Source organism: Rhineura floridana, chromosome 4 (genome assembly GCF_030035675.1).
Source record: "Rhineura floridana isolate rRhiFlo1 chromosome 4, rRhiFlo1.hap2, whole genome shotgun sequence".
NCBI classification, from domain to species: domain Eukaryota; kingdom Metazoa; phylum Chordata; class Lepidosauria; order Squamata; family Rhineuridae; genus Rhineura; species Rhineura floridana.
This window is the reverse complement of record NC_084483.1, coordinates 141,043,990-141,056,505: the sequence shown is the minus strand read 5'-3', so window position 1 is coordinate 141,056,505 and position 12,516 is coordinate 141,043,990. Positions and strand designations below refer to the sequence as shown.

The following is a 12,516-nucleotide window of genomic DNA, read 5'->3' as shown; positions in this document are numbered from 1 at the left end:
AATTGTTGCACATCGTCATCAAAAGCCCTTAGGGACACAGAATCTTCACAGGGCATGGAAGATGCCTGTGAACAAGTCCTTGTTCCCATAACTTTTCCATTTTGAAAAGTGGATAAAGTCTCAAATCCACAGTGGTCTTTTATTCTGTAGGAATTCCTTATAGCCAGCATGGGGAGCCGATGGCTGTTGCTGGACAACAGCTCCCATTATCCCTGACTGATGGCCATCCTGGCTGCAGCTGATGGCAGTTGGAGTCCAACAACTTCTGGAGGGCCACAGGTTTCCCATCCCTGCGTTATAAGTTAGTTTCTATAGAAACTGCAGACGTACAGTCGAATGCAACACAATACATGTACAGCCTCACCTCTCTCTGTCAAGAACCAGTGGATATTCAAATTTCTGCTTTTTCTCCATATACTTGCTGTCATCTCTTATTGTGAAGGGAATTTCATTTACGTCACAGGGCAAAATTATATCAGTGGATTCAGAAAGTTCAAACAATCTGCGCTGGCCAAAATAGCCAAAGTAGTGTCCGTTGGGTGAATGCCAGAGCCTGTGTGTGAAAGAGGACCAAGAAAATAATATTAAAATTGTATCACCGTTTAAAGAGAAGAGTAATCAGTCATGAAGAATACTAACCGTCAGATGTTCTCTAGAAAAGACTTAGAATGCTTTCAGTGTAATATATTAAGAACCAGTGCGCATCATTACTCTGCTTGTGGCAGTTACACTATGACAGCCCATTAAAACAAGGGCATGTTTGCCATGAGCAGAAGCTATAGTCAGGCCCAGCAACATTCTTGAGCAGCTAATGGGATGCCAGTGGCCTATAAGGGCACATTCTGAGTGCTTCTCGTGGGCCTTCTTACGACCCCCCCCAACTTTTCCTGGCTTCCAGCAGTAGCCATAGTTTTGTGCCAATGACTATGATTTTTCTGTACAATGCCCTTGAAGTCAAGTCAACATTGGAGGTATTGTGGAAGAAAAGCATGGCTGCCACAGTAGCTGTCAGCATGGCCAAGGTAAGCCTCCCAGAGCCCACCAAGAGTTCCAGAGAGGCTCAGCAGGATGAAGGCTGACCAGATGGTGCTTTGCCAAGTGTCCCCAAGTGGAGCCAGCCCTGTCTGCACTTTTCCATACTGTATCCTAACCCATGCTGAGATGGTTTGTGCTGATATGAAAACTGTGACAGAGCTCACAGCCACACCCTACATTTAAAGCACATATATACCACTTCAACAGTCATGGCTTCTCCCAAAGAATCATGGGAACTATAGTTTATGCCTCAAAGAGCTACAATTCCCAGTGCCCTTAACAAACAACAATTCCCAAGGTTATCTGGGGAAAGCTATGTGCTTTATGGTGTGGATGTGACCCGAGTCCCATTATGTAGACAAGACAACTCCGGCATAGACCAAATTCCAAACAAATGCTTACCACTAATTGTAACTAACCTGACAGAACTATCACTAGAAGCAGTCACCACTAGGCTTTTTTCTTCTTCATAGAACAAGCTGACTATTTTGGCGGAATGAGCTCTCCAGCAAATTTGCTGCTTTACATGCTGCAGAAAAAAGGGGTTAATGTGCCGGACAAGCTTTGTGGTTATTGGGAAGCTCTAACATCCACACAGCTGATGGCAAAAGCAGATGTGAATAGGTATAGGTGAATCATCTTAACACAGCAATCCAGATTTTATTTTACAGATTTATAAACCACTTCACAGATTGAAGCCATTGTATAGGATAAAATAAACACAAACTGTAAAAACAATAAAACCTTCTAGTCAATACGGGAATCTTGCTAGCAATGCAGATTGTATTCTGAACATTTTGAACTGAAGGGCGGAACAGGAATGTTTTAAATAAATAAATGCTGGTTCAGTCCTCCAGAAGAGTTGAAGTACATGTCTGGCAGAAAACTAGGCCTGGAACCTGCCCCCTGCTGACTCTGGCATTTTTTTAATGGAAAGGCAAAGTGTAAATGTAACAAACAAACATGGTCTACAAAATACAGCTTGAAAGTAGCAGAGCAGAATTTGAAGTGAAGAAACAGGAAGAGATATCGTGTTTACCACTTTAAACTCTTCTGCTCTGCCACATTTCCTCAAAATGCACATCACAAGTAACCACACAATCCAGAACTTAACTGGGGAAAAGGCAATAGTTGGAGAAGGCTTAAGCACTCTGTCCTACCTCTTGCTTCTCTGCTTAAAATTGCACACTCCTCCCGCTGCTTGCCAACTGGTCAACAGAAAACAATGATCCCCAGTCCGTGTCTCATCCACCAAACATGTACTTCAGGCCTCATGCACAGTTGCAGAGAATAACTAAAGTCCATTTTCAAACTGGAAGTGGTGCTAGGTACTTAAAGGACTCAGGGCACACACCCATGACACAAATGTGCATATGCTAACTGATATGTTAAAATGCCTCTGGAAAGTTAGGATGGTGGGGGTCTCACCATCACTGTGCTTGTACAGCAGCTATGTAAAACAAAGACACACATATTTTTAAGTTCTAAAAGGGGCATTTGCAATGATGATGGTAATAATAATAACAACAACATACGAAAAAAAGTTTTAACAAGGAGGAAGGGGAAGGCCTGCCATAAGAAATGCAAGTTTCAGGCCTTCTGGATCACTCCCTATCAGTGATTCATATAATTAGTTATGTGCGGTAACTGATATGGTTGAAGCCATTATAGAATGGATTTTTTGGAGGCTGAGGTGGCTGGTCATTTGGATGACATGATCATAAACATTTTTCAGTGTCAGATTCTATAAATGTTCTAGTATATGGAAAGCCCTGGTCTAATCATAAACCTCTAACCAGATTCACAGCCTTATGTTTTAAAAATTATACTAGACCTTCACTTTTATTTATGTTTTATTTAGCTGATTTTTTAAAAATAAAAGTTTTGATTTGTAATTCAAGCAAGGAAAGAACATGGGTGCAATGGCATGGGTAAGGCAAACTATATATTCTGTGAAATAAATGAATGAAAGGAATCTCTTGTTTTCCAGTTTCCTCACCTTGTTCGTATCCAGTGGATCTTCTAAGAATGAGCCAATATTCCATCGGATAACATGCCCCTCTGTGAGAGAAATACCCCATCAAAAATAATATTTTCACATATTACAAAACTGACTCAGGACCAATCCAGAGATAATTTTATAGCTTGTGAAATCTGTAAATAACAGCCAAGATGGGTTTTGGATTAGTCTTTAAATTAGTAATGGAATTTTATGGGTTCAGACAGCTGTTCCTGGAAGCTGGTGCCTTAATGTCAATTTATTCAGACTTGAGAGGATCTAGCACTTGGCTCCTTCCCCAGGTGAGGAGTGCTTCCTCAACAGTTCCAAAGTGTTAATTGTTTAGTGTTTATATGAAGGTCAAAAGGAAATGTATTTTATGAGAGACAGACCCTTCATTTCGATTTTTGAATCCGTAAAGGCTCATAATGAACAAAAACATCTATAAAACACTTAATTTAAAATGGTGATTACGAGCCTTGATTCAGAAATTAGGAAAATTAGCTGTTTCTGCTCTTTTTAAGCTTTGTTCTTTCTAAAGCCAGTTCTGAAATATGGATCCCACTGTATCCACACTAGTGACATGATCAGGAGAGTGACAGAGTCTGAATGCCTCTCCCCTTCCCCTCCCCTCCCCTTCCCCTCCACTACTTTCCCTTCCCTTTGTACTTGGTGGTTGTGGCAATGACAAAGTCTCTCTGCAAGCTTCCCTATGTGGCCTCAATTCCTCCCTCTTTCCTTTCCAGTATGCTCAAATGCTGCTGTAGTGGCAGATACCTAGGCACCAGCATGTCATGCTCCAGGGTTCTGACTCCCCATCCTCAGGGGAGGGGACCATGGATACAAAGGTCATCTTGGACCAGGAGGAGGATTTGCCCTCAGAATTCAATATCCCCCTCTCTTTGGGAGTTACACCTTCAGAGGAGTCCATGATGCCATCACCTCTCAACCTGAGGAGGCCACATTGCCTTCCTCACACTCCAACTTGGAGGCCATAGTAGAATCCAGGCGCTGCTGGGGTCAACGGCTCCACTTTTTCTGCTTGGGGTTTAAGTGGCCATTTGTCTGATATGACTGACAGATATGGTCTGGATAGGGTTCAGTTTTGTTTTGCAGCAATCTTTTCTTTTTAAATCCTTACAAATTGTTATGACAGCCCTGGGAATGAAGTGACTGCTTACCTTTATTAGCAGCCAAAAGCATTTTAGCTGATACGCCAGTGCACAGTGCTGTCAAAGGAATTGGAGGATGTTTTGTGAAAGGTAAAATTTCTCTCAGTAGATCTCCCTTCACAAACAAAAACATAATCAGACATTCTTTGAACAAAGCAGTATTTTCTGACATTTGGAGTTTGACGGGCAATAACATAGTTGTTATTAACTGGCTTCATCATGTCAGTTTGTACCCTGGCTAACAGAGCAACCCTGATTCCTAGCGGGGAGCTACAGGTCAGAGTGGCAGATCCACTACTGCATCCTAAGGCCTGCTGCTCTTGCCAGCCAGGGAGGAAGGTGGAAAGTGGTTTGCTGTTTTTCTTTCTTAAGGTTTTGCTAGCATAGCTCAAGGGCCTGAGGATTGAGCCTCTTGAAGAATATGTGGGGCTTTGGATCCAGCAGATCCAAAACTACTGGTGTCCAACCCCTGCCCCAAAATGTCCCATTCTGGAGCTGTCAGCATGTTATTGCTGGAAGAATAGGAGGTGCAGCAAGGCCTCTGCCATAGCGCAGCCCCTTTCCCCAAGCTGTGGTTGGAAGAGGGTCACCTTCGCCATATCTTAATCCCTCCAGCATCAAAAATCAAGAGGCTGCGATTGTACTGTTATAGTGCAATCCTATGCATGTTTCTTTGGAAGTAAATTCATTGTATTCGGTAGGATTTACTCCTGGGGAAACATGCACAGAATTGTGTTGACAAGCTGAAATCCTATGCAGACTTACTTGGGAGCAAATCCCATTGAACTTTATAGGATTTAAATTCCAACAAGACATGCATAGGATTGTGCTGTTAGACCCCCTACTGATGTCAAAATGGTCTCATTAGTAACTAAAGCTAAGCCATATCCTGCTGCTGCCATGCCAGCCACGTGGAGCTAAGCTATGATTTGGCTTAGTGTTATATCCAAATCTGAGCTCATGGTTTGTCTCCTTCAAACAAACCGTGAGAGACAAGCCAAGAACAAAGTTTGGATACAGTTCATAGTGTGTTTGGAGCAAGATAAACGACAAGCTTGAGTTCACATGTAATGCTGACACAAACCATCACTTAGCTCCAGAAGTGGAGCCGCAGCAGGATGTGTGTGGGGGTAGTTAAGTAGGTGCCATTTTCCCTCTCTGCACCAGCACACTTGCTTAATCACCCTAAGCCATAGGATTGTATTAAACATAGCACTAATGTTCCGCCATTCTTCCCCTCTCCTCCTCCCATATATCCCTTAAATCTGTTCTGAGGGTTCCAGAACCAGAGCAGATTTGCGGACAGCATGGGGGGGGGGAAGTCCCATTGCACAATTGGAAGTTGTTCCACTCATGCAGTTCTTTAGTTGAATCCCACCCACAGTCTGGCTTGGCGTTGTAGGCAAACCTGGGCCAGTGTGTTGGATCTAATTATTTCCAAAAGTTCATGCCCTATTTTTTAATTGGGTTTATGTACAATAACAGACAAAAGTCCAATTACAAAATTAAAATAAGGGATGGCCACAGACATATATAATGAATTATCCAACCTGAGTAAGAGTTGAAGGCATGGGTATATATGAACTAGGGTTGCCAGGTTCATGGCCTGATCTTGATCCTGTATCTTTAGAAGAAGAGAAAGTCAGCCAAGTGCAGGTGTTCTTGTAATACGGTAATGAGAAAAACCACAAGGTGAAATTCTTCCTTCCCCCTGCACAATTTTTAAAGATACAGAAGACCTCTTGGATGCCGGGTCTGGCAACCAAGAGGTCATCTGTATCTTTAAAAGTTGTGCAGGAGGAAGGGAGAATTCCACCTTGTGGTTTTTCCCATTACAGGGTTGCAAGAACACCTGCACTTGGCTGACTTTCTCTTCTCTTAAAGATACAGGATCAGTCTCAGGCCCTGAACCTGGCAACCCTAATATGAACATATGGAACTGCCTTGTACTTTCTACTTCAACTGCTGGTGGCTCTCCAGTATCTGAAGGCCATATCTTCCCCAGTCTTGCTACATGAGATCATTTTTTTTAAAAAAAGGAAGCAGCAGCAGCAGCAGCAGCAGCAGCAAGAAACTGAATCAGGGAGCTTCTCCATGCAAAGCATGTGCTTCACCACTGAACTACAGCCTCTCCTCAAACAATTCAATTGTTTGAAGAACTTTCATATTAGATCTCAAATTATAAAGACTCTTTAATTTACCCTTGGTACCAAGATGGAATTTCTTCTGTTAATGTGTGGTAGTACAAAGTATGGGAGAAACTAAAAATGTTAAAATATATGTTAACTGTAGACAAGTTGGTTTTGTTTTTAATGCCAAATTGCAGTGCTCTCTCGCTCTCTCTGGGAGCAAGAGATATTTGAAGCAATTACCAGTGCCATTTTGTATGGTATCCCTATGCCAGCCAAACAGTTATCTCACTCAAACACTTACGAATCCACTTTAGCTGTCATGGAGGAAGTATTACTTTGTATTCCAGGACTTAAAGTGGAATCCCACACCTAGCAAAAGGTGAAGAGTCTTCTCTTCAGATGCATGTGCTGTTCAAATGCATTCTACATCTTAAAAAATAAAAGTGCGTAACTGCTGTGATGCTGAAGACCTGTTGCCACCTCCACCTCTGCTCTAATTACTCATACACGCACCTATGTAGAAGATGCCTCTATAAAGTAGGGCTGTCACCTATACTAATGGCAGCTGCTAAACCAGGACGGCCAACATGCTGCCCTCCACTACCCATTCTATGGCTTAGGTGAATGTGCCAGCTCCCATGGAGATCGGAGTCCCTGGCCATTTTAAGTCAGCACGGCATCTTAGGATTGGCTTAGTGTGCTGTCTGAACCCGGACTGTGGTTAAGCACTTGGCTCCTCAATCATGAGGGGTAGACAAGGTTTGTTCTTCGTTCTAGCTTGTGGTTAAAAAGGAAAAGCTAAACCATCATCCCAGGTTTGGAAGACATGCTAAGCTAAACCTTGCCTTAGTGGCTGTGCCGAGTTTAAAAGCAACTGCAAGCTCCTTTCTGGGAGCTAGCGTGTTTGCGTGGTCCTGGTAAGCAATAGTTTTGCTTACTGTCACATGCGAACCTGGCAATGGACACATGGGGCCCCTTTAAAGTTACTACTGGACATGGAACTTCTCTAATACTATTAGACAGCTGCTAGATCATTATTATTATTTTCTGGTGGGATTCAATTACACACTGGCAAATTCAAGTTGTGCAATTAAAGGTTTTGGGAGGTCTTATACAACAAACTCATTTCCTCAGAAGATTAGACTTTTTGCTATAACAAAAGCGATGGGAAAATGCCCTGGGAAGTGTGGGACAACACGTGCTTTGATACATCATCTAACCTCTCCACAAACAAAACAGAATAAATGCTCATTAAATAGCCAACAACATCTAATCTTCCTGCAAACCAATCAGAATAAATGTTCAATGAACAGGTTGTCTGGAAGTGCTTTTAGAAGTCCCAGGTCATGTGGAAGGAGCTGGTGATATTCTTTTCTATGCCAGCATCACTCTTCCTGGGAGCTGAAGCAATGCTGGCATCTGAGGGAGCCACATGGACCTCTCTCTGGTCTGACATAGCCAGAATGGTGTAGGAAGGAATCATGCTGCAGCAGTTCTCATGCTCCTAAGTCTTAGGACCCAAGGTAACTTCGGAAGAAATCCAAAGGCATTAACACTATTTTTTTTATATGTAAAGATGTTCCCTCACAGAAATTTTTGATTGGACCTCCGTGAATTCTAAACTATGATTTCCTTTTGACACTTTGTAATCCTTTCCTTTGTTGATGAAGTGTTGGAATGTATGAGGTTCAACTCCAACTTGGTGGGTTGAGGCTGCATGGGGTTAATAAGGGTAGCTAGAAAGAGCTAGACCTCTTGCTGGTTGAGGCTATACCTATCCCTTTGATCCTGTCGTCTCTTCCCTTCCTGCTAGACTGATCAGCAACAGGATGTTTGATCCCAATTCCTTCCCGCCTCTCAGTGTTCTCTTTCTCTCGAGAGGGGAGCAAGCATCTTCTCTTTGTCTCTCCTCTCAACCAGGATGAGGGCGAGTATTGGGACCAGTGCTCGTTGCTCCAGCATAGCTAGGTAGCTAGATATAGAACTGTTTCCTATCAAGCATGTACTTCCAGAATAAAGAAGTTGTTTCTTATTTTAAAGCTTAAAGTCTCTGTCTGACTAATCTGCAGGGAAGGTAGAATCTTAGCAAAGATTCAAACACACACTAAGCTCGCTCAATACTCTCCGTTCCGCAGCGCTACGCAACTTTGCTACGCATCTCGAGAAATTCCGACATGAAGTATATACAGTAATAGTTTTATGTGTTTCTGGAAGAATAGAAGAGAACGGAAGATGCAGAAGAATCTTTTTGTGTTTCACACCCTTTGGCTGAAAGCACAATATGAAAAGGCTTGAGCATGTCATTTGCTACCACAGTCCAATTATGTAAAAGGACCTACCGTTATAGTCCAGAGATAAATAAAACCGTCTTCATGGGCAGAGGCAAGTATGGGTATTGACTGACGTTCTGTTTCTTGACTATGTGCTTCTAATAAAACAGATGCTATTCCTTTGCTCTCCAAGACAGGTGACTCTGTAAGTTTTGCTTCTAAAAGAGAACATAATTGATTACAGGGAGAAGGCCTTTTCATTTTCGGCTCCCTCTCTCTGGAACTCTCTCCCCAATGAGATCCGCCTGGAGCTTTCTCTGGCATGCCGCTGGGAGGAAGGGCGGGATATAAATCAAATAATAAATAAAACAAATTCTTTTCGCACCAGGAAAAACATACTGTTTCCCCCAGGCTTTTGATGGACCATGATGTTGTGCTGCTGTTAGGGTGCTGCCAAAGCTTTCTGCTGCTATTATGAATGTGTGTGTTGTGTAGTTTGTGAACTGCATGCATTTGTGTGAATGTGTCTATATATTATGATGTATTTTTATTTACACTTTCATTTTTAAACATGCAGTAAGTAGCTTGGAAACCTTTTTGTGTATAACAAGTTTAATAAATAATAATAATGTTCACTTCATCTCAATAGTGTTTTTTCTACCTATAAAATAATTTTCTAAGCCATCACACAGCATCACATGGGTAGGTGGAAGGGCTGTGTGGCGAGGGCATGAAGGAAGCAAGGATGGCTGCTGGGGGGGGCAGGTGACTGAGCAAGTGGGGTGGCAGAGTATAGGCGAGGTAGCAGCTATGGGGCAGGCGAGGTGAATGGGTGGGTGTTGAATGAGCAGGTAAGTGGCCGAAGGGGGGTGAGTGATGGGGGCAAGTGGTGGTGGCAGCAGCCTGTGTGGGGCACAGGTAAACACCCCAGGTTGGGAGACAGTCTAGGCACATTGTGTGAAGTTGCACGGTGGCACCGTTGGTCAAGGGGGAAGCAGTGGTGCAGGACAGAAGAGGGGCAGTGATGCCGCACCGGAACAGGCAAGGCGAGTTAGTGGGCCCATGGTGGACGGTGCACGCCAACACCTGGAGGCACTGGGGGGATTTGCAAGGGAGGTCGGCAAGGGGAGCAGGGAGCCTGAGGGTGCATTTCCAAGTGTGTGTGTTTCAGAGTCCCTGTGTGTGTGTTTGTGGGTGCTTGGTGTGTGTGTGTGTGGTGCCTACGGTGTGTATGTTTATGGGTGGGAGGTCGGCAAGCAAGTTGTATCACAAAATGTGCTTTACACTGGTACTTCAATCTCAGTATCTTCCTTAATAGCCTCCAGGGCAGAGCTACCTAAGGGGATACAGACTTGAGTGGAGTTCCATATGACTGAGGACTTGATCAAGTTATCAATTGTCTTGAGGTTTAACTTGGCTCAGTTTCTGAATTTCTTACACAAACATAGGCTTATTTTGGAACTGAAAGTGATACAAGTAGACCGTGAAAAAAACTTCCAGATAATTAAGGCTCAATCCATTTGTTTCATCTTTGGATACATAATCATGATCATTATTTGGGTTTGCAACAGTGGGTGAACTTCACGATTCAATACAAACTTGTGGCATCCAGAGAGGGATCAGATCTGGTGAAAAGACATTTGGTATTACCGTAAAACAGTTTTCTCTGTGCATGTCAAAAGCTGATCTCAAGTGGGTAGCTAGCTCCACCCAGCGGTTGAAGGCAGAAGAGTGCTAATGGCTTTTTTTTAACAAGGACTTCCTGCTCTGCACAGCTCCTTACTTCAGTTCTTGATAACAAGCCAACCAAAGAGAAGAAAACACAACAGGAGCCACAGAACAAAACAGAAGACAACGGCACTCATCTGCTCTCCGCTGTAGGCCTAAAATGAAAAATAGTGATGGCAGACCAGCTCTCCTAGGGAGTGGCCCTGAGATCAGCTTTTGACATGCACAGAGAAAACCATTTTATGTTAAGACCAAATGTCTTTTCTCCTGTGCAGGGAAAAGCTGATCTCAGGTGCGGCATACCAAAGCTGACCCTTGTAGGGTGGGAATATCGCTGGGCTGAGTATACTAGTAACCTGGGAGAACGTGCTGTAGCACTCTCCTCCCAAAGGCTGCCTCTGCTGAGGCATATGTGTTAATCTTATAGTGCTTCATAAGCATATCAGATGTGGCCCAAGTAGCTGCTCTACAAATCTCTATGAGAGGAGCATGGTGCAAAAATGCTGCCAATCTGGCTGCTGCCCTCGTTGAGTGGGCCACTATCCTGACTGGTTGGGCTAACTTTAGTGAGGTGAAGGCTAGTGTGATACATGTCTTGTGCTACCTCGTGAGCGTGGATGAAGACACTTTTCCCCTAAGGACGCTGGGTGAAAGGACACAAATAAACTGTCTGTCTTTGGTGTTTAGTTTTAGAGATATATACTTTCAGGGCTCTTCGCACATCTAGCGAATGCCAAGCTTTCTCTGTGGGATGAATAGGATTAGGACAAAAGGAAGGAAGGACCAGCTCTTGCTGACAGTGGAAAGTAGACAGTACTTTAGGACAAAAGGAAGCTATGAATGAATGAATGAAACTTTATTTTTACCCCACCCTTTTTCCAAACTGGAACTCAGGGCGGCTTACAAATAAAACTACATGTAGTTAAAAGCATACAAAAACATACAATTAAAATACAATTAAACTATAGGCAACCTTAAAACCATGAAACAGGCACTTAAAATACTAAAAAACAATTTAAAATAATACAAATAATAGCATAAAACAATAAAACAAACCTTGTAGAGCCCAATCCTAAACACCTTCTAGGTACAGTAAGTAAAACTATTCATCCTTATGAAACACACAGAAATTCTTGTCGACAGAAAGGGCATCAACTCAGACACTCTACAGGCTGAAGTAATGGCCACCAGAAACAGGACTTTAAAGGATAGGAGATGTAGAGAAATTTGACTTAGGGGTTCAAAAGGGGGCTTTTGTAGGGCCATTTACACCTTGTGTAGATCCCAAGTTGGGTAACAATGGATCGTAGGGGGTGCCGATGCCATTGCTCCATGGAGAAAGTGCTTGAAATAATAAATAAAATATTTTAATTTTTGTCGTATTGTGTTTTTGTAGTGTTTTTTGTTGTTTGTTTGTATATGTTTTTATGATTTTTATTATGATATATTGTATTTTATCTTGTTTGTTCACCGCCCTGAGAGCTATTCTGCTAAGGGCGGTATATAAATTGAAATAATAAATAAATTAAATAAATTGATTAGGGGGTGAGATCCCAGCGGTTTCTCAGGAGATGTAGACAGAACCGCCGAAAGGGCTAAAGCCTGACATCTGAGAGTATTTGGCCTAAGACCTAAAGATAAGCCATCTTGCAGGAAGCAGAGGATCTCGTTGATACCCACTTTCCTTGGAATCAGAGCCTTCTTATGCGACCATGTCGAGAAGGCTTTCCATGTAGTGTCATATTCTAATTGTGGAAGGGTGCCTTGAGGCCATTATAGTTTCCACCACTTGAGCAGGAATGCCTCCTTTTAAGAGGTGTCGCTTCTCAATCTCCAGTCATGAAGTGTCAGCCATCTTGGGTCTAGGTGATGAAGCTGTCCCTGCAACAACAGGTCATCCCTGAGGGGAATTTGCCACAGGGGATCGATCGACAGATGGAGGAGTTCCGGGAACCAAGGTCTTCTTGGCCTCCAAGGGGCTATCAGTAGAACTCTTGCCCTTTCTGCTCGGATCTTTTGGAGTACCCTGGGAATGATCGGAAGAGGTGGGAAGGCGTAGAGTTGTCCTTGAGGCCACTGGGATGTCAGAGCATCTATGCCTTCCACCTCTGGTGTCACGTACCTGGAAAAAAATATTTTTACCTGGCAGTTGAGGTGGGTGGCAAATAGGTCCACTTCAA

At 43.1% G+C, this 12,516-nt stretch overlaps 2 protein-coding genes across 3 annotated transcripts in view; both read right to left on the bottom strand.

Annotated features, from left to right (window-relative positions):
* The window catches only part of EXO1 (exonuclease 1), a 381,281-nt gene that overhangs the window by 54,700 nt on the left and 314,065 nt on the right, over nt 1–12,516 (bottom strand). The window lies entirely within an intron of this gene.
* The window catches only part of WDR64 (WD repeat domain 64), a 93,358-nt gene that overhangs the window by 12,690 nt on the left and 68,152 nt on the right, over nt 1–12,516 (bottom strand). Inside the window, exons 16-20 of the mRNA XM_061626396.1 lie at nt 8,678–8,826; nt 4,216–4,321; nt 3,035–3,096; nt 1,455–1,564; nt 365–553 (exon numbers count right to left, since the gene is read on the bottom strand). Coding sequence (XP_061482380.1) covers nt 365–553; nt 1,455–1,564; nt 3,035–3,096; nt 4,216–4,321; nt 8,678–8,826 — 616 coding nt within the window. The remainder of the gene's footprint in view (nt 1–364; nt 554–1,454; nt 1,565–3,034; nt 3,097–4,215; nt 4,322–8,677; nt 8,827–12,516) is intronic.